The sequence below is a fragment of the Phyllopteryx taeniolatus genome, chromosome 8, assembly GCF_024500385.1.
Source record: "Phyllopteryx taeniolatus isolate TA_2022b chromosome 8, UOR_Ptae_1.2, whole genome shotgun sequence".
Taxonomy (NCBI): domain Eukaryota; kingdom Metazoa; phylum Chordata; class Actinopteri; order Syngnathiformes; family Syngnathidae; genus Phyllopteryx; species Phyllopteryx taeniolatus.
This window is the reverse complement of record NC_084509.1, coordinates 10,845,287-10,866,877: the sequence shown is the minus strand read 5'-3', so window position 1 is coordinate 10,866,877 and position 21,591 is coordinate 10,845,287. Positions and strand designations below refer to the sequence as shown.

The following is a 21,591-nucleotide window of genomic DNA, read 5'->3' as shown; positions in this document are numbered from 1 at the left end:
TCACCCTTGTTCCAGTTTTTTTCCGATGAAGAAAATTAGTCATTAGTGTTGCCTACCAAATGTAGCCTTTATACCTCTTCCTGTAAACCACGGCATGGGCTCCTGATAGACTGCAAAAACATGGAATGCAAAGAGGGCAGTGTAACTCTTGGAGCTAATCTCCTATTTATCAATTTGATCGAACTTCTTCGAACTATTTCAATTTTCTGATCAATTTCAAGTAGTTTTCATGACTGGAGTAGGACAAAGAATTGTCTACACTTTTTTTATTTTATTTTTTTTATTTTCGAGGGGAATGAGACTTCTGTCAAAACCCCTTAACTCATAGATGCTGTTGCATTGGGCCTAAGCAATGAGACCTATTCATTTGTGTTTGGGGGGTGCATTGGCTAATTCGCTGTTGTATGCATAAATATTTTTTTAATGCCTCTAATACAGTTTTATTGCTTGGTTTATCACTTATGTGAATGATGGCAGAGGCTGAGTTACCACAGGCACTAGCAATCAACATCTTTTACATAGCTGATGCTGTGTTAAAACACCTACCATACTAGCATTCATCTTGCTTGTATGTACCGGTAGCTTTAAAATATCAATTTTCAAATGTCTTGCGCAAGGCTACCCTCACAGATGAATCATATGCGCTTGATTTATCTTGGCCCCTTTCACATCACATTTTGCTATCCTGTTATATATTACCAGTCTGATTTTACTGGGTTTTGGGATGCATGTGCAAAAGGTCCAAACTTCGTACTGTGCTCAGAACTTCCTGCCATGCTGTGCAACAATAACTCATAGTCATTCCAGAGATTACTGTACTGCTGGAGGCTAACTTCACTTTGAACACATTGACAACATAGAGCGTTTCTGATGGCCTTGGGGATCCTGCACCTTGAGCATAAAGCTGTTCTTTCTACATCTCTGCCATAATAAATTCATGCTGAGTGTTCCTTGGGGGGCCTACAGTACCAATGAAACCTGTGTAGTTCATATAGATTATATAAAGGTCCCACTGGTGTTACAGTAGGTAATGACATTATAATCCTGTCAGCTTGTCATCAGTCATCAACACCTACAGTACATAAAAGCACCATCTTGTACACGTGAGTTAATTTATTAGGGTAGTGGCAGTGCTATTAGAGCCACACTCCATTTGTCAGATCACTTAAATTATGTGAAAAATTAGGACCCTCCCATTTAAATATTCAGTTATTAATGAGGAAAGGTTCTCATATACATGTGTATCCTTTATATTTTTCTCTGGAAATAAAATGTATCTAATCACAGAAACAACTAAAATAACATCCATCATTTCAGTTTCAAACAAAAGTAAAGGATCTAGTTTTACCCCCTTTGGCTGGAAAATCTTCATTGAGATGTTTCTTCTTCTTCTTCTTCTTCTTCTAACCCTCTACCAATCTCTGACATTGGTCTGAGGAAGGTTTGCATCAGATCCAATGCAGAATTATTTAACCTGTGTGTTTGACATGTTTCCATGCACAGCCCATTTCAAGTAACTCCGCAGCATCTCAATGGGATTAAGATCCAGTGGCGGGTGGTCAGTAAGGGTGCTCGAGGTGCCGCCCTACCGATCAGCTGAGTTACTACTTTGAATAAGAAAAAAAGTTAATTAAAATAAAATATTGTAATACAAATATTGGAAATAACTAGATACAGTATATAGTTTTAGTTGAGCAGGATAAATTGTATACAGTAAATGAAGAGCAAAAAGCATTAGTTTATTGCTGCTGTGTCATTCTATGACGAAATGTCCGGTCTAGGGACTCTCAGATGTTTTTCGGTAAACTGTCGTTATGTTTGACATGCGCATTGGCTCCTAGTCCAATGCAAGAGATATTGCCGAGGGGAGCAGTCACTGTGTTTAAGGAACATCGAAGACTGTACAGAATGAACTCCTTGGCTTCAGGCTGACCGCAAGAGCAAGCTCATTTCCCAAGCATATGATGGTACAAGTGTCATGAGAGGAACCACAGGTTGTGTGCAAAAGAAGGTTCAGGATCTATATGGGAACACTCATTATAACCATTGCCACGCTCACCAACTAAACCTCATCATGCAGCAGGTGACTTCACATATCCCAGAGGTGTGTAATTACTTGTCAGACCCGGCTGGATTTGCTGCATTTTTTTAGATATTCAAAGATAAACGCCGTGCTTGATAGCATGGTGGTCCCCAGACTCCCAATAGCAAGCACAGTGAGGTGGAACTCCCACTGCCGAGCTGTGAACACTGTTTTTGAGCAGAGAGCAAAGTAGACCTGCTCTACTGCATAAATAATCAGGGACTCAGGAGAGTTTGATCCTACCACAGTGAGAGAAACTGGAGGGTTTGTGAGGCTACTGAAGGATGACTGTTTCAGCTTCTTCTTGAAGTTGTTCCATCTCATCATGCCTCGTGAACATTCTCTACAGCCAGCTACAGAAGCGCCCCTCCCTTTGGGACTGGTCGGGGCGCTTTGGTTGGGCTAGGGAACTGCCCTGGGTCCTGGGGAGTGGGTTGCGTCACCCCCGTTGGGTCCCCCGTGGGATGGGCTTGCTGGCTTGGTCCCCCCTTAAGGGTGGAGGGGCCCGCCCTTCCCCGATGTGCCGGCTCAGCAACTACACTAGTTGACTAACATGCATGCATCTTTTTGAATCCCTTACCAGACTCAAACTGCAAGTCTTCTTTCTGAATTCCCCAGACAGGTATTTTAATCTCCCACATCAACAGTCAGGAGTACACCAAACTGAATGTCTGAGGTTTGAATAGGGCAAGTCTCAGTGTTTCAAAAATGTATATTAGATACCCATATGTTTAAAAAAAAAAGGGGGGGGACATTTTTGTAGGCTGTTCTCATTTTTCTTATGACTGTATATGAATCTCTGCCCACTTTTTCTTAGGAGCAATCTTGAAATTAGTGCCAATGACATTGTTCCTTTGAATGTGAGGGTTGTTTGAGATCTTTGTTAATGTAAAGGGGGAAAAAAATCTTTGGCCAGTCAATTGTAGAGGGGTCCTCAAAGCCCTATAGTGTCAAACTGCAAAAGCCTTGAATGAGCATTGCATCTCTAATACTGTATGCTAGAGCAGACTGGAAGGAAATTTGTTTCATGTGTCTCCTTCACATCTAGTATACCAAAACGGTCAATCATGCACCACATGTGACTAGATACGTTTGTTGTATGCTTACTAATGTTGTCATACTTGGTGGAACACCCTCTCTCAAGCTTCAGTGAATGAAAATATGAAACTTTTTAAAAATTATATTTATAACGTGTATTTTAATTTTGGGACCTCAGAACAATACCGTATGCGTATTACATGGAGATGCGCAGTTGGGTCGTCGCAGAATGAGGTCATGGCCCCATCTGCTGGGCACTCGACAATATAGGAATTTATTGCAACATAAAGAATAGGTTTTGCTTTAATATCGAGTTTATTTTTGACGTTTTGTTTAGAGACTTTTTGTGTGAACGAATAGAAATCTTTGTTAATTGTATCATTATTATTTGTACCGGTAGCATTAGTAGTGTAGTGGTACTAGTAGTATGAAGAATTACTCTCACTTCTGTGACATTTTATCACCTAATGATCTCCCTCAACCTGACATTTTATCAGTTCGCTGTATCACAGCTCAGTCACCCGACTCATTTTGATTGTCTGTTTTTGTAAATGTTTTTTCTTTTTCTTTTCTTCATGAATCACTACCATATACATATTTGTTGTTAAATATGAAGAATATTTTGAATGAAAACGATCCCATTAGTAAGGGAAACCACTAGTTTGATTGATTCTATCACAGCATACCCACATATTTCTATTACATATATTGCACAACAGCAATGACTTTGTCCTGTGTAAGTGTAACCCGATTCTTCATGGAATCATTGTTTACAGATAGCGCAGTTCGAATGGAATTGGAGTGAAAGACAGCAACATTCCTGATCACACAAGTGTTGCACTGGCAAATACGGATACAGCGCAAATCCACTGCTGGTTCTTATGAGCAGTCCCATGATCATGTCCTCACCGGCTGCCCCCACCACTGCATTATTAGACAATTCGCGAGCGTCTTCTACACCATCAAGACTGATATTGTAGGTACGTGAGATCCGTGATTCTGTTGGAGACAATTATCCTTTTCTAATTAACTGAAAGATGTAACAAATCGTCTTTAAAACTTAACTATTTATTCGGTGGTAAGGAAAGGATGCAATACAAGTCAATGCAAACTAAATGTCAAGTATGTTTGGTAAGTTAAGTAGTGAGTGAAGCTAAACGTGAACTGTGAACCGCCCCCCACCCCTTTTTTGGCCCCGCCTTCCCCTCCCCTCTCTTGGCGCCCTCGCCCGTCCTTACTCACGACGGGCGCTTATTTTTTATTTTTTTGGGTGTCTGCTGATGCCTGCGTTGGTGGCTGGGGCCGCCATGCTCTCCGGGGGTGATGGGGGCGATGGCAGCGATGGGCTCGCTAGGTAGGGGGGTTGGGCGTGGTGGTGGGGGGCGGTGTTCCGCTGCCTGTTCCCCTCCCCTTTGGACTGGTCGGGCGATTCGGTCGGGCTCGGGACCTCCCTGGGTTCTGGGTGGTCGGTGGCGTCCCCCTGGTTGGGTCCCCTGCTGGACGGGCCTGCTGACTCGGCCTCGCAGCCTCATCCTTCCTCGATGTGCCGGCTCAGCAACTCTGTACACCTGTTGACCAACATGCATGTGATATGGTGTTCATTCACTAATAAGTTCGATAGAAACACTGTAGACTTTAATTAGTTTTGATGGGATCACTAATAAGGTTAGGTTATACTAACATATCAGATCACAGGTTCTTATAAGTGTTTAGATCGTAAAAAAGAATCCCACCGCACCACTCGAAAGTAGCACTGCCTTGCTCATTTTACCACATCCTGTCCTTTTCTGTCGTTTCTCATCTTGTTCTGCTGGTTAGTTGTTGCATGTCCTTACCGGGTGCCCCCCCCCCCCCCCCAAAAAAAAGTCCTCAGAACTGTGAGGCAGACGCTCTAACCAGTCGCCCACCGTGCCGCCATAAACACAATAATTAAAAAAAAAAAAATAAGCAGAGGGAGTATTTCAAAGTCCCCTTGTTGCACAACAAAACTGTTCCAGCACAAAGGCAGACAGATCCACCATTCTACAAGGCCACGCAGCTGAACAGGACAGGTTTAAAAAATAAAAATATAATTGGGGGGGCAAATGTTCCAGACCCACCCACAATAGATGAAAATTTGCATTTTTTACAACCGAATATGCTTTATTGCATTTAAATTTATAAAAACACAAACATTGTAAAACTCTCTTTAAACTCATTGGAAAAAACAAAAACAAAAAAAAAACTAATTGCAAACATAAATTGTACCAGTTGAAGTGCATGCATGTGCCTTGAAGAGGTGGGGCGTGCTGAGGCTGTGTGTGAGGCCTTCGTATGAGTGTCTGGGTCACAGCTGTGGCTGACAGCAGCTTCTTTGCGAGTGTTTTTCTGCAGAGAGGCCTGAAATCAGGTCTATGTCACTAGTGCCTACCTCTCCTCTCCCAAGCCAGCGCTGTCAACATAACAAACGTGTGCTCTCACAAATGGGCCTTCTACACGGAGGCAACCAATCAGAGGCCAGGAGGTGGTCTTGGCCAAATATGGACAAAGTGAATACAAAACTGGGTCAAACAGAAGTATCTGGCAGAAGGGCTTTTTCTGGACACTAGTATGACAAAACCAAGGTGTTTTTAATTATAATTTTTTAAATTTAATTTTATTTAAATTTTTTAATTAAATGAAATTGACACACACCAAGTCCATGTTAGTCACTCGATGGAGGTCTAATAGCCAAAAGATGAGACTTTTAAGATGACGCCAATTCCCAAATTATTTCAGCTTCCATTTTTTTCCCATGGGAAAAAAATATATAAAGAAATCTGTGGTCGACCAGTGCCTGGGAACGGATTGGATTCAAGTTGCAACATGATAAATGGCTGCCAAATTTGTGGAATTTTCTAAAAAACATGGAATGAGGCCTCTAAAATGTTCCATAACAAATAAATTTAGGATAAAACAATTGATTACTAATGTACATGACCTATTCTGCCCATACTGCTCTTCTCACAATTATTTAGTCTAAGTTGAGATTTTAGGGGAAGTGACGCTATTTGAAATGTCAGTAATTTTGACAAGTCTGCTTGGTGAACCACTAAAGACACTAAGTTGCCAGTTTATATTTGTCAGTACTTAACCGTAAAAAAAGTGTGATTTGCTTGTGTTCCTGTACATTAGATGTAAACATGCTTCATTCATTAAACCGTTTTAGGATACTACAAGTTTTAACTGTATTACAATTTTTTTTGGGGGGGTGTAGTCAAGAGAAGTCATGCATGGCTCTTATTTTTTTCATTAACTCAATGTCTTTTATTAAATTTTTGTGGTCGACAAGTGACTGACAACTACCGAAGGGGGAAAAATGGTTAAACAGTCGTTTAATACAGTAGTCCCTGCAAATGCATCAAATTTACAATCTAATGAATACTTGGTGTCAAGGGCAAAGTATCAGAAGTGTTGGCAAACAATATCATAATTTTACATAAAAGCATTTTGCTTTTTGTTTCCAAATATCATGAAGAAACTATTTAAATGTTTCGCGGAAGCCCAAGTTTTCAAATGTAACCAACTGTTTCTTATTTATCACATCAGAGAATGTTCTAAGCATTATTCAACTTGGAAGAGAGTACCCCCAGCTGTTCCTTCACGTGTCTCATGCGATGCCTCTGCAGGAGTTCTGCATATTTAAAAGTTTGAAATGTGTTTGCTGCTGAAGGGTGTTCTCCAGTGGGTTTCCTAATTCTAGAGAAGTTACATATGCCTCCAGTGAGGGTTCAGCTGAAGATTGCTAAACAAATACGAGTAAATAATGGGCTACAGGCAAAAGCGTGCACTTTAATTAATGCAAGAACATTCTTTACCTCATGCCTGGCAGGGTGTCACAGCTCAACACAGATGATGACAGCCACAATCACACTACCTGACACGCTTTGCCTTCACTTATACAAGAGTGAAGGCCTTGGTGAAAGATTTATCAACCAAATGAGATGGTCGCAACAGAAGTGTGTAGTGAAGGATAGTGGTTGAGGGGGAGGGGGGAGAGTCCCTGAGTGTCTGAAGTATATTTTTGTATTCAGAGAAGTCATTAACTATTCCACCACTTACCACAGTAATGATCAGGTTGGAAGCTGAAGTTCCTCTTAACATCTGAAGAAAAGCCTCGTTTTTATGTGAAAATAAGTGTTATTTCAAACAGAAAGACTGCAGGGGTGTCCAAGTACTATTGTCTGGTGTAACGATTATTTCATGCCATGCCAATTGGAGATAATCGCCTGGAGTTAGGTGTACGACTGAGCCGGTGTCTACTTCCTATTTCTGTTCCCCATTTCTATTGGCTAGGTATCGCTTTCAGCTGGTAATGACCAACTTTTACTGAAAAGAACGATTTGGATCTCCTGTGACTGGTGTTGCTGCACTGAGTCAAGATGTCAACTGTTATGTTGGCGTCTCAGGCTGGCTGCTAGGTAGCTAGCTCTGCTGTATGCTTGTCACTTGTGATCAAAAAGGAGTGTTTCTGTGTAATGTTAACAGTTTACATTGCATTAATAGTTGAATTTATGCTAGTCTGGCAGTTATTGAGGTTATATTGCCCCTGTCATTCAGATAAAGTGTTTAAAGAGTGTCTTGTTGTTACTTAAAATCTTGCTTTTAACATAGCCTGTACAGTTAATGTTTAATGTAGAAAATTTGGACTCTGGAACAGATTATTCGAAATATGAGGTGTGTCATAAAAGTTCAATGACTGGTATCATAAAAGTTATACAGTAATCAGTAATGCAATCATTTCCATGGGGGTATGTTCCAGACTAACCCTGCAATACACGAAATCTGTAAACTAGCAACCAAATATTTATTAGATTATATATGTTTTAAGCTTCATGTGCATAAATACCAACATATGCATGTGAGGTGCAGCTATTTTTGTCCACTTGGGGTCGCCATCTTCACATTCTACACAGTGTTCTCTAAGAACTTGAATATGTGCTGGCCCGGTCTGTTGAGTATCGTGGAAGTGAGTTGTTCGTTGGTCGGCTATTAACCGGTTAAAGCGTTAGCCATTGTGTGTAGTATGACGGCCCAGTTCAGGATATTGGCAGGTCGGCTAAAAGAATGTGATTGTGTTTACGCTATTCTGTTACCTATATCCTAACCACATGTTATGGATTACAATTTCTTCTAACTAGCAGTTGGTAGGCTATATTAAATTAGTTAACAATGTTCACCTTATCATAAAGGTGCAGTTTTGTAACTTAGGCCACTTGTGCTTCCCAGGAATAAATATTTCTTCTTGTATTAAGAATGAAATAATCCTAAACTTTGGACATTCTTTTACCCCTCTTTCCTCCAGACACACACATATTACTATGTGAGTGCAGTAATGGGCCATGTGGAAAAATAAGCTCCGCAAAATACAAGTACAGTAAACAAAAATAAAAAGCAATCTGTGATGAACTGAACCCACAAAAAGGGAACTGTGATACAGTGACGGATGACTGTTTTTCAAATCCCAAATTTTATCCTTTCAAGCAATCCCCCTGGGGTCTAATGCACTTTACCAGCCTTGTCTGCCATGCCTTCATGCACTCCTGAAAAGCTTCTTCTGGGATCCTCCGTAGCTCTGTCGTCACAGCCATCTTGTTGTCGTCCACGTCTTCAAAACGGGTACACTAGATGACCGCCACAGGATATCATTGTAGACATGGTGGTTGATAGCCTGGCCTACATTAAGTGGAAACACTCGCCGTTTGGCTTTGAAATAAACATTTTGTGACGCCAGTCCTGAAACTTTGACACTCATTGTACATTCCGTATATTATTTTTTTATTATTCCTATTTATTTTATTTCCTGTATCAACTCTATTGTTGCTGAAACGATGCAAAGTTCCCCATTGTAAAACTAATAAGGGTGCAGTAATCTAATCTAATAATCTCAATGGGAAATTTCATTATGAAAGTCGAACAAACCGGAGGCCAACTAGTATCACAAAACGGGTTGTTTGACTTTGGAGGTTCAACTCGACTGTAAAATATGCAAACAAGACTCCCTCTTGCTGTGAATTGACTGTGCGTTGCATTAGTTTCTCTGCCATCTCTAAGGACCTAGAGTTTGAGGGGTTAAACAAATTGACAGTTGTGGGAAGAAAGTTCTGATTGTTCAGTCAGTCCACTTATGGCATCTGATGACACGGTTTCTGAAAAGTATGTACTAAACATTCCCTTGTAAACCCATAAAAGTATTTAATATGACCAAATCATCACCAAATGTAAACTTTGTTTTATTGCTCCCCCTTCTCACTCTCCTTAGTACTCAGTGGTTTGCTCACGCTTCCTAAATGTGCAATATCAGTTATTTGTTCCCGAATACACTACTCTTAGCACTGCTTGCTTTCCAAATGTACACTCACTAGCCACAACATTAGGTATACAGCACAAACAATGCAGAAGCTGGACCAGTAATTCTGATCTTCCATACCGCTTATCCTCACTAGGGTCGTGGGTGTGCTGTACCCTATCCCAGTGGACTCTGGGCGAGAGGCGGGGTACACCCTGAACTGCTGGTCACCAGCGAATCGCAGGGCACATATAAACAAACAAGCATTCGCACTAATTTTCACACCTACGGGCAATTTAGAGTCTTCAATTAACCTACCACGCAGGTTTTTGGGGATCTAGGAGGAAACCGGAGTACCTGGAGAAAACCCATGCAGGCACGAGGAGAACATGCATACTCTACACAGGAAAGGCTGGATTTGAAGCCGGGTCCTCAGAACTGTGAGGCAGCTAACCAGTCAATTACTGTGCTGCCCAGTAATTCTGATATTGTGCTCAATTTTGATCGACGCTGTTTGTCATAATCTAATAGTGTTTATTATTGTTTGTAGTGGTGTAGAACTGCATAATACTACTTTTGTATTGCATTCAACATAGTGGCTTGTGATTTTAGCTACGTCAAAATCATCTTATGTGTCCAAAATTCACAGCTAGTCCGAGTTTTTGAAGAATCCAATAGTTGAAAGTAGAAAAATGACGAATTGGTGAACTGAAGAGTATAGCGGAGTGACACCTATTTAAAGGCTGAAGCTTAGAAGTGGTTGAACCTATTACTGATTACCAGATACCACACAAATATTCTGATTGAGGGCTGTCATCTGTAAATGGCAACCCAGGCAATATCTGTCTTAAGTGATGTGATCTTCAAGACAAAGTACATTTCATGATATTATAATCTAGAATGCCTAGAACACCTCACCAGTGAGGCGTAACCGGATGCCCGAGCCACCTCACCTGGCTCCTCTCAATGTGGAGGAGCAGCGACTCTACTTTGAGGCCCTCCTGGATGACCGAGCTTCTCACCCTCATGTATTTTGTTTTGAGATATATTGTTCCTACTTCATCTTTATCTTTTTCATATTAGGCACAAAAAATGATCGAAAGAATCTCACACTAGCTAATAACTTAAATACTTGATGCGCGCATTTTGGTGATACACCTTTTATAGTAGGCCTACTATCCTATACAAATTATGAATGAGATATGATCTTAAAGCTTTAACCAAACCCGCAAATACACATCACGTATCGAGACGTTTCACTATCTGAACATGTTCCAATCAACAACTGAATGATAACACTTGTATGCACCAAGAGACTTGTACGTTTTCATTAAATCTTTTGTGTATAGGTCTGTATTGAAAGTTCATATAAATACATTGCCTCAGGTGGAGGCTTTGTGAATGCATTTGGGACCCATTTGTCCGTAACTGCTTATTTCAGGCAAATCCTGGTTGCCACAGATGGTTGTACAGAAGCTTTGCGGCATATCTTTGCTTGACATCAGCTGGTACAAACTTGATTACTGAGCTAAAAAGCCACAAAACTAGGTTTCTCAGCCAATATTATATGGAAGCAGTAAACGTTTCGGCCAATCAATTTTCTGCACATTCGAACAATAATGTCGCTCCTTTTCAGTGAGCGCTCCCATTAATAAAGGCGATTCTAGCTATTTTTAGGAGGGATGCTCATTATTCGCAAATTTACATTTATTATTGTTGGGGCTTGGTCCCTAAACCCTGCAAAACAACAACAACAATAATAATAATAATAGTAATGCATTTGCACAAATAAAGGCCTTCCCCTTCAACTGTGCCAGTAGTTGAAGTAACAAACACCCCTCTGCCCAGTGGACACGGTGCCAACTATATGAGGAAATACTAAAAAAAAAATGATAAAAAAAATATATATATCATACTATTTGTTTACTTATCGCTACAATTAATTACGAGGCAACATGTTTTTTGGTTTTGTTTGTTTTTTCTTTTTTTTCCAGCTCAGTGCCATCTGCAGGATCTGGTGGGACCCTAATTTGAACACTTTCGCCTCAGTTGCACCTCTGCACAAATTCTGTGGATCCTTCACCCCCCCCCCCCCCCTCGCCCCCGTGAAAACTGCATCTGATTCGGATGCACCTGAAGAATTCGCCAGGCCAAGGTGGGACGGTTCCTGACTTCGCTTGCTGCTGTTTTTGTTGATTCGTTTGTTCATTGGCCGAGGGAGGGGGGCTCGGCGGCGGCGGCGGCGGCGGCCACCACCACTCAGCCGCCACTTGACCGCTCAAACAGCGGCGAAGAGACATGCGCACACAGTCGACGCTCTTAGGAACGCACGCCGAAAACCATTAAATGACACTAAACACGTGCAGCTGAAAAGGAACGAGGGAGAGAGTGAGCGAGAGAGAGAGAGAAATCTTTTTTTTCGCCAGTTGAGTCGCACGTTGCAGTGGAGTGGGTAAACAATCTCGAAGTGGCGTCGACCCTCCACACGCACGCTCGCTCCACGATGAGGCTGGGAAGCATCATTTTATTCGTGGCTCTCTGCTCCTTGAGCGCATATTATGTTTATGAGCCCATTCCCGAGGATATAGAGGAGCGATGGAAACTCATGCTGACCAACACTTTCTTCAGAAGTCTCAGCCACCTGGTAAGCGAGCAAGCAAGTTGGTTCTACTCTTTCTAGCATCTTTCTGTCTGGACTGTAATTATGATAAAATGGTACGCACTGCATACAGTGGGTGGTACAGTTGTAAGAGTTATTCTCGGTTCTTGTTCCAATTTAATGTTTATGTGTTTAAGGGTAAGATAGACGACAGTAATGTGTCAATGCTAGAGGCAAGCAGTTTGAGTACTTAATAGATTGTACTGATATCTCCATTTTGTACATTCTTTCAATTGGGACTTGTGAAGAAGAAAACAATAGCTTTTACAATACAAATTAAATGCCTATTTTTGCACATCCTGTATTCGTGTGTCAAGTATTCATGCTTCATTTCAGTTCTTGTACAAAACGGATAAAATAATTTCAATGTTTATTAAAGATTCTCCATTTTTTTTTTCAGTTCTTTTAGGCGTCTCATTGCATTGTATTTTGCTGATGTGGTTATACACAAGGGTTGCACCAGATTATGTCAAATGCTAATCCACGTGTAGTATAGTCCTGCTCACACCTTCTAATAATAGATCCTATTTAGGAACTGCGTGTGGTATACTGTTTCTTATCCCTGCCGAGGTTATTAATATGACTGCTTTCGAATTCACATTCCCAATGTATTTCTTACAAGATGATGAATGGGTTGTTTCTGACAGTGACATTTTGGGGCTTAACAACTGGTATAAAGAGGTTATTGCAATATCTTGCTGATTTGTCTGCTATATAGGTATTTATTAACATCCCCACAATGTTAAATTCTAAATGTGAATTTAGAATTTAAATGTGAATGCTTACACAATCCCTCCACAAAGTTCCAAGAGAAATATAATTCTTTTGAATAATATATATACAATAGTAAGACGATACACCACACCATCCTTATGTTCGCTATTGTTTTCTATCTAAATTAGATGCCATTGATTTTGATAAGTAGTGAGGCAGATCTCATAATGTGTCAAGTGCTTTTTTTTTATTTTCAATTTCATCAATTGGCCAACAATGTTTAAAACAAAGATGTTTTTACAGGGGCTTGGAGCTAACAAGTTTGTCGTCACAGTTTAGGTTATAGTAGCGTACTACCTGATCAGTCTCATACCAGCCTAATTATTTCCTTTTCAAAATCAGTTGCATATGAGGCATAGTCTTTAGAATTGCTGTTACTTGTCAAAACACGACTGCAGGAACATGCAGTCTCTCCCTCTGTAATGATTTTAGCCCTGTAGCTTGTAGTCTTTGCGTCATTGTGTTTACAAGGATTCTCTTTTTACAAACACAGGCAATAGAAACGGATACTCTGTGCTTTGTTGGGGGAAAATTACTTAAGTCTAGTTTTTTGAAAAATGATTTCATTAAGAAAGCAGAAAGGTAATTGAATAGAATGGGGACCATATTTCATGTTTATGTTGTTTGCAGCCTATTTTGCAATTATCATCAACCAGCCATATGAAAGTAATCTGCTCAAACTCAGAACTAGCTCAAATGTTTGGTTCTGGTTTTGTCTGCCATGTTTTTGATTTGTATTGCTGTTGGGGTGCCCAACTTTAGGATTGGTGACAAATGATAGTATGTCTGTTAATTCTGTAACAAATTTACCCTGGCTTCATTTTCCCTTGCAGGCGGATTTGAGTGAATTGGTTGGTCTGAAGGACTACATGGGAGTGATGTATGTCATAACTTTGATTGAAAACATTGCTCCCGTTTCTGACGAGCATATCAACGTGACGGTGGAGAAACTCGATGGGGTTGAGGTGGTGCTTTACCAACCAAAGCATCAAAGTGGCAACACAGAACTCAGGAGGGCCATCATATACCTGCACGGCGGAGGATGGTGTCTGGGGAGCTCTCGTAAGTCGATCAGCACGCACTAAATTAAATCGAGAATGGCATGTTTTACTCTAAATCCCTTGGTGTCCCTAGTTTAGAGCGATATGTTGACATTGAGTCACGGAAAATTACAAAGCTGTCAAACACAATGCTTCTGTTGCTGTGGAAATAACACGCCGTCTGTTGGAGCGGTGGGTTCCTCAAAGGGGTGCCCAGTTTTGCTAATACGGAATTCCGAAGCCACACCGTTCAGTTTGACACGTCGTGCTGTTCTTGCAATCTGTTTGTCCTAATCTAAGACACTTTACATGCTATCAAGGGATGGGCCTTTGAATGCATTTATTTAATCTATCCCTGTAGGTGAAATTAGCAATTGTAATTTGTTTTAAATGTGTTAACAGTTGGGCTCGGCGATTAATCAAAATTTAGCGTGATTTCAATTTTGGCTTCTAACGATCATAAAAACGTTTTAATCAAAGAAAAAGGATTAATGTGCAGTGCTGCGGGTTGTGTATGCAAGTTCCTGTGTTGTAAATGCACCCTGTGTTGCTTCTAGCAAGCATGTGATGCATGTTCTTCTGCCTTCCCTGAATGTGCTTTAAGCTGTTTATTGACACCCCGGTTGGAGTTTAGTGTAAAACTAAATGCACAACAGAAAATTACTCGTATTTAATATTTTTAAAGCTATAAGCTGTGATCTTTGGCGCCACATAGTGCTGCAATTCACCATTGCAAAAAATGCGCTCCATCGCTTCGATATGTCGTAGGCTGCTGAGTCCGACTGTCCCCGGCTCCCTCTCGCCACTGCATATGTTTTATTTATTTTTTTCAGCGCCTTGCGTTATTGTATTGTAAATTGTAAGTGCTAAATAAGGTTGAAAAAAAATCTGTATAATAGTGTAATAGAGCTGCTGAAACCCACGAGGTAGATAAAGGGTGGAGAGAAACTGTCAAGAGTTCAATATCCAGCACAGCATGCATATACATACTCTAACCATTGCAGTGTTACAGTACCTTTTGTTAATGAAGAGACACATTCATACATTTAAGGGTTCCCCCCCTAACCATTCAAATAATGTTATTTATAAAGTAAATCTATTATTGTGTTTTACAACAATACTTAACTATTTCTATAATGTACCTGCAGATAAAAAAGTGAAGCTTGTGGCCAAAATGTACGTGGATGGTATATGTATGTACGTTTGTGCCTTTCAAATCAACGAGCATCTCTTAAAATATTGTATCGCTCTCGTGTCCTGATTCTGGAGCAAACCGCTTCTTCCAACTATTAATCGAGCGTTTTATGGTTTTAAAAATGTGATAAAGTAAAACATGCTATATGTGCAGCATCAAAACGTGTGTCCACATTTCCATTGGTTCAATGTGGTGCGGGGCGGGTCGCTTCCTACTTGACAGCAGGATTTTAAGATGTTTTTCGCCTGTCATCCTGCTCTTCTTTGTCTCGAGCATGCTTTTCGTGTCGCGTCTCCTGACCTCAACTATATGTCACCGGCGATCGATGTCCGTAGGGAGCTTAAAGAAGTCGCGTCACTGCAGTGGTAACCTCTCCACGTCATGTTAGGTGGAGACGCTGAAAGTTATAATCAAGTCGCTAAAGTTCTCACAAACCACACTAGCGCGTTAATTTAAGCACATTAAAAGAAATGAGATCAACAAAAGCATTAAAAACAGATCAGTAAGAACGAGAGGAGTCTTGGGTTGCACATGTGATGGCCCACACAGCTGCTGGCAGGCAATGGCTCCTTGAAAAGAGATAAATGTTGTTCCTTTGCTGTAATTTTTATTATTGTTTTTGTTTACACAGCAATTATTTTATGACTATGTTATGCTACAGAAATGCAAAAAAATAAATAAAATGTTTTTAGTGAGTGTTTTCCAACCATGCTCTGCCCATTGCTGGGCAAAATGCCTCATTTCTGTGCTGTCATCTCTGCTACGACATTTGCGGTGCGCCACCAACTGGGCTGGCGTGGGAATGTATACGGTCGACACTACATATAGAAAATAAAATACTGAAAAATACAGCAAGGTGTTAGAGGAGCCGACAGGCTTAATCAGCATTGTATCTCCTCTAGTAGTGGCTTGGGTGACAATAACCATTTTTTTAATAAAAAAAAAAAAAAAAAAGTTTAAATTGTGAATTGTAGTTTTAAATGCAAGACACATGCTTTTAGAAATCGCCAGCTTATGCTATCAGTCAATGGAAAACCTTGTCGACAGGCTAGATAATATTAGCATTAGATCACAGGGGTATTTACCTTCAAATAACAAACATTTACACACAAATGTTCTAATAACACATAGAGACAGACAATATAACAATACACATGGGCACATATTCCTCCTAATCTGTAAAAAACGAGTTTAAGAAAGTTTTATCGTAACTTTCTTCTACTCTTTCTTTTTTTTATCTTACTGGAATATGCACCTCCATGCATCTACCGCGCCCCACTGCCCACTAGAGGCCAAGGTGCGTAGAGCAGGAACAGGAATACAGCCTTTTTTTTTTTTTTTTTTTTTTTAAAGACACTTTTTTCCCCCCCTGACTTTCTGACATAAAATCAGACTAAAATGTTGCTGTTTTAGTTTAATTAGGATTACCAATATCATCATCTGTTTGCTAAATGCTAGGATATTGAGAGGATTATTTTTATTTTTATTTTTTTCAAAGAAATATATATAATTGAGGATGCATGGTGGGCGACTGATTAGCACATCTGCCTCACAGTGCTGAGGACCCGGGATCAAATCCGGCCTCTCCTGTGTAGAGTTTGCATGTTTTCCCTGTGCCTGCGTCGGTTTTCTCCGGGTACTTCGGTTTTCTCCCACACCCCAAAAACATGCATGGTAGGTTAATTGAAGACTCTAAATTGTCTGTAGGTGTGAATGTGAGTGCAAATGGTTGTTTGTTTATATATGCCCTGTGATTGGCTGGCGACCAGTTCAGGGTGTACCCCGCCTCTCGCCCAGAGCTAGCTGGGATAGGCTCCAGCACGCCCGCGACCCTAGTGAAGATAAGCGGTACATATATAATAGACAATACAGTGACCCCAGGTGTGCCAATGTTTTTAGCCATGGCCGTATTTATTTTATTTGTTTTTTATTTCTATTTTTTATTCATTCATTCATTCTCTGTACCGCTTGTCCTCACTAGGGTCGTGGGTGTGCTGGAGCCAATCCCAGCTTTAATATATTATTATTTTACTTCTTAATTTATTTTCTGGTTGTTCCATTAAGTTATATTTAAAGTTGAGTTTTGGTAGTTAAATAAATACCAAGTGTCAAAATCAATGAATAATTGTGTTTATTAATCTTGATTTCAATATTGGTCAAAATAATCTCGGTCATTACTTTTTCCATAATCGCCCAGCCCTAGTTAACGGGTTTGGAAAAACTCTTAAGACTCCTATTTCTCTGCTTGGCTGCTTCTCTGCTGGTTGCAGCCAAGAAATACACTACGTTTTTAAGTGAATAAAGAATCCATGACTCGATTAATGATCATCCTCTATCCCAAGTATTGTGGATAAATGTCAGTAAAAACAGATCTACTTCCATTATTTCCCATGGGGAAAACAATTCTGAACGAATCTGACATTGACTGGAATGTTGGAATGGATTGTATTTGACCTTAGAGGTTCTACTTGGAGGAGCTCTACATAACAGGGCCATCTCTTTGCAGCAAGTAGGGATGAGAGAATGTCATTTAAACTGGTGGTTTATTATGTAGCCCTCTGAAATCTGTGTTCTGTCTTTCTTTACAGGCATGGGTCCTTATGATCTCCTTGCCAGAAAAGTAGCCACTGAGCTGAATGCAGTAATTCTCTCAGTAGAGTAAGTATAGTACACTCGTATCCAATTTAAAGTTCCAATGTTTTGGCTATTTAAACCTTCACAGAGGGACTCTCTAACACAGACTTAGTATTAAAGTATCAATTTCATTTAAAAAAAACACACACATTGGTTTTGCCATATAATTGTCCAGAAAAGGCCCTTCTGACAGTTACTTCTGTTTGACCCAGTTTTGTATCCGCTTTGTCCATATCTGGCTAAGACCGCCCCCTTTCCTCTGATTGATTGCCAACCCTCACTACTTATAAGAGCACACGTTTTTGTTATGTTGACATTGCTGGGGGTGGAGAGGGAGGCGGAGATCTTTGATAGTGACATAGATAAGCTGCAGAAATTCAAATGTCCTGATTTTAGGCCTCTCAGTAGAAAAATGTCTGTAACTCAGGAATGCATGGATGATTTTAAGTCATATTTCATGTTTATTGAGGCACCATAGAGCCAATATAATATTCCAAATACTAGAAAAAGTTGGTTTAGTAAAATATGGCACCTTGAAAAGTTTTTCAAGATACGAGCTATCATTTGGTTGAATTTTTATTTTGTTTTCCTCTTGTGCTGCCAGCAACCTTTTAATGTGTCAATTAAAAGTGCCATAATGCCCTCGCATGTGGGCAAGGAGAGCCACAGTCGCTAATGGATAAGTAAATAGAAAGGCAGGACACTTGTCTGTGATAGAAACAATTGTTGAAGTTAATTTCTGGAACATTCCACCTGTTTGTATACATTTCTGTCCTTACAGGTACCGTCTTGCCCCTGCTCACCACTTCCCAGTTCCATATGAGGATGTATATCGTGTGGTCAAACACTTTCTCCAGATAGGGGTGCTCGCCCAGTATTCTGTGGATCCAGGACGCATTGCAGTGTCTGGAGACAGTGCTGGGGGGAACCTGGCAGCCGCTGTCTCCCAACAGGTGCATGAAATCTTTACTTCTTGGGTCACATAATGAAGGTCAAATGATGGTGTGGGAGATAACTAAGCGTGCACTGCAGTAGCTTATCGGGTAACAACCAAACAGTGCAGTGGTGCTTTAAATTAGGAGTTTAACTCTTATGAGTTCTGTGTTTTTCTTACCCGTTTATCTTGTATAATTTTTTTCCCATTGAAAAGAATGGAAATTACATTAATTCGTTCCAGCATTCACCCCTCCCAAAAACAAACAAAACTCAATGATACAGTACTTTATAAAAACATTCGGTAATAATATAAATAGAATTGTAAAGAATTCAATCTTTTTTTAACCGCATCAATTGTCCACCTGGTGGCAGTATAACACAGACAGACATATGCTATTCATTGAGGTGTCTCCTCTGAGCTCATCAGTACAGCACTATTAGTCATTCTTCAAAGAATAAAGAATATATGACTGAGTACTGTTATACAGTCTATCTACGTTTGCCATTTGTGTTCAATCCATTGCCTAAAGGATTATAACACTGCAGCATAAATGCTATTTAGCGTTAGCATTGAGCTAGCAAATTAAAATGCTAAGCTATGTCGTTGTTTTAAATACACAAGGTACAATTGTCTTTGTTTTGTTTTGTTTGATAGTAAACCTCAACTGGTGGTCAATAAACAGCTTGAAGCCTCTTTTTTTTTAAGAATTGCTCGCTATTTGCCAACATGTTGCTTGTGAAGTGAGTTGAGTTCACTGCCACCATACAGCTCTCATATCTTAAGTCTACGCTTGCAAGTCAAGGCAAAAAAATCGTCCAAACGACGGCTCGCATCTCGAAAAACCCATAAGTCAAGTCACTCGTATCTCAAGGCACCACTATGTTGAACCAAAGCAAAACCTAGCATTTCTTCATGTGCAGGTAGACTAACGTTTAGTAGGTATTACTACTATATTCTCGTGTATGCACCACCTTTGTATACTTGTTATGGTTTGTTAACTTTTATATTTGAGTAGCTGTGATCATTCACGTTCTGCTACCTCTAAAGTAAACTTTCTAGCTCTCTAAAATGCTTCTGGAGGCCATGTGTGACCGTGTGTGAATGGCATAGTGACAAGCATGTTGGTTTTGGCTCTGGGGTTCATGTATCATGTTGGCTTTTAATCACTGGCTATGTGAAGACACTTTACTGTAAATAGGGGCTGAGGTGATGTTCATGATTTCAATAAGATATCAGCTTTCAACCTTTTTTTTCTTCTTCTCCCCAAAATCTTTAGTTACTGAAGGAGCCAGCACCAAAGGTTCAGTTGAAAGCCCAAGCCCTCATCTACCCTGTGCTCCAGGCATTGGACCTGAACACGCCATCTTATCAACAGAATCAAGACATGCCCATTTTGCCGCGCACCCTCATGGTACGATTTTGGAGTGAGTACTTCACCAGCGACAAGGCCTTTTTCCGAGCCATGATGGCCAACGCCCACAACAACCCCGAGTCTTCCAGCCTGCTGAAGTTCGTCAACTGGAGCGCCTTCCTCCCTAAGACGTATCACAGAAAATACAATTACAGTGCTCCTGCCGTGGGGCAGGGGGAGGCAGGGCAAGCGTTTGGAACCAGTGGACCATCTCAATCTTTAGCTGACCCTAGGGCCTCCCCTCTGCTGGTTCCGGACGCAGCCTTGCGCTCTCTACCAAAAGCCTACATCCTGACATGCGAGTACGACGTCCTCCGAGATGACGGGATCATGTACGTCACGCGTCTTCGTGCCGCCGGCGTGGAAGTGACGCATGAACACTACGACTCGGGATTTCACGGAGCGCTGATGTTCACAGTGTGGCCGATGGACTTCCTCATTACACACCGCATGATGAGCAACTACGTGAAATGGCTCAAGGAAAACTTGTAAAAGAACACTCGACAAACATTTATTTAAGTGTTGCTGACTCCAAATTCTCAATTTGAATTTTGTCTTTGTAAATACAGTATATTAGGAAATATCTCCAGTGTATTTGTCACTTTTTTGACATTGTAATATTATAAATACATATAGTATTTTTTTTCATGAACAAAACATTGCTCTGGAAAGAGGACTGAAAAGTATCTGAGTTGACATTTTGTAGCGCATTTTGTGTGTTGCAGCTGACTAATTTTCACGAGATGCTGCTTTGGTTTCTCCACCACCCACAGGAACTTTGACCTGATTAGAATGTCCGTTGCATTAGTATCTCTGTATGGCCAATTGTGTTTGGACACAGGGCCATTTTTGCATCCAGGAAGTGAGAGTGGAATTGCACTTTTGCATCTGTAACAGCTTCCACTCTTCTGGGAGGAATAGGAATTTGTCCATTCATCCAGAAGAACACCAGTGAGCTCATACACCACTGACACTGAACCAGCTGGCTCACAATCTCTGTTCTAATTTATTGTAAATTTGGTTGATAGGATTATTCTATACCCAACTCAGAATGCGTTTATGGACTTTACTTTGTACACGGGATGGAACATGTGAGGACTTGGGATTCTTCAGAGAGTCATGGTCCCATGTAAACTTCAACAGATTCCCAAAGGTGTCTACCCCAGGGCCTGATTGGTTCATTTATTAGGAGTATGTCCCATTAGAATTAGCATTAATACATGCACCTTGTAAAGTTTTTGTGGAATTTTTTTGTGAAACCTAATAAAATAGTTGCCCAAATGAAATGCAATTAAAATCTGAAGTTGATTACCACATATGCTTAAAATGAAAAGCTATTGTTTTTCTATTGAATAAATCAGTGCTATTTTTCCATGAATAGAATACTCCTTGTTTTGTAACCAGGAATACCAAATATATAAACTATTGTTTGAAAAGTTTGGGTTTTCATTCCTAAACGTGCCTTTTTTTTTTTTTTTTTTTTTTTTTTATTATTAAATTATTTTTGTGTCTT

At 40.4% G+C, this 21,591-nt stretch overlaps 2 protein-coding genes across 5 annotated transcripts in view; one reads left to right on the top strand and one right to left on the bottom strand.

Annotated features, from left to right (window-relative positions):
- aadac (arylacetamide deacetylase) overlaps window positions 1-21,591 on the top strand; it is a 26,777-nt gene extending 5,186 nt beyond the window's left edge. The window contains exons 2-6 of one of the 2 annotated variants that reach the window (XM_061782038.1): window positions 11,423-12,072; window positions 13,695-13,923; window positions 17,685-17,754; window positions 18,512-18,683; window positions 19,944-21,591. In XM_061782038.1, coding sequence (XP_061638022.1) covers window positions 11,932-12,072; window positions 13,695-13,923; window positions 17,685-17,754; window positions 18,512-18,683; window positions 19,944-20,570 — 1,239 coding nt within the window. In that variant the 5' untranslated portion in view covers window positions 11,423-11,931 and the 3' untranslated portion in view covers window positions 20,571-21,591. The remainder of the gene's footprint in view (window positions 1-11,422; window positions 12,073-13,694; window positions 13,924-17,684; window positions 17,755-18,511; window positions 18,684-19,943) is intronic. The other variant, XM_061782039.1, reaches the window with a different exon arrangement.
- Window positions 4,120-7,099, bottom strand: LOC133482197 (acidic proline-rich protein PRP33-like). 3 transcript variants are annotated; one of them, XR_009789713.1, is made up of 2 exons: window positions 6,958-7,099; window positions 4,120-4,689 (listed from the first exon to the last, which is right to left on the bottom strand). XR_009789713.1 is itself a non-coding variant. In XM_061782040.1 (2 exons), exons 1-2 carry the CDS (start codon window positions 5,384-5,386, stop codon window positions 4,360-4,362), a joined length of 348 nt encoding a protein of 115 aa, XP_061638024.1. In that variant the 5' UTR covers window positions 5,387-5,792; the 3' UTR covers window positions 4,120-4,359. The 3 variants fall into 3 exon arrangements, 1 of the variants encoding a protein (XP_061638024.1); XR_009789714.1 differs by lacking the exon at window positions 6,958-7,099 and adding an exon at window positions 4,860-5,020; XM_061782040.1 differs by lacking the exon at window positions 6,958-7,099 and adding an exon at window positions 5,369-5,792.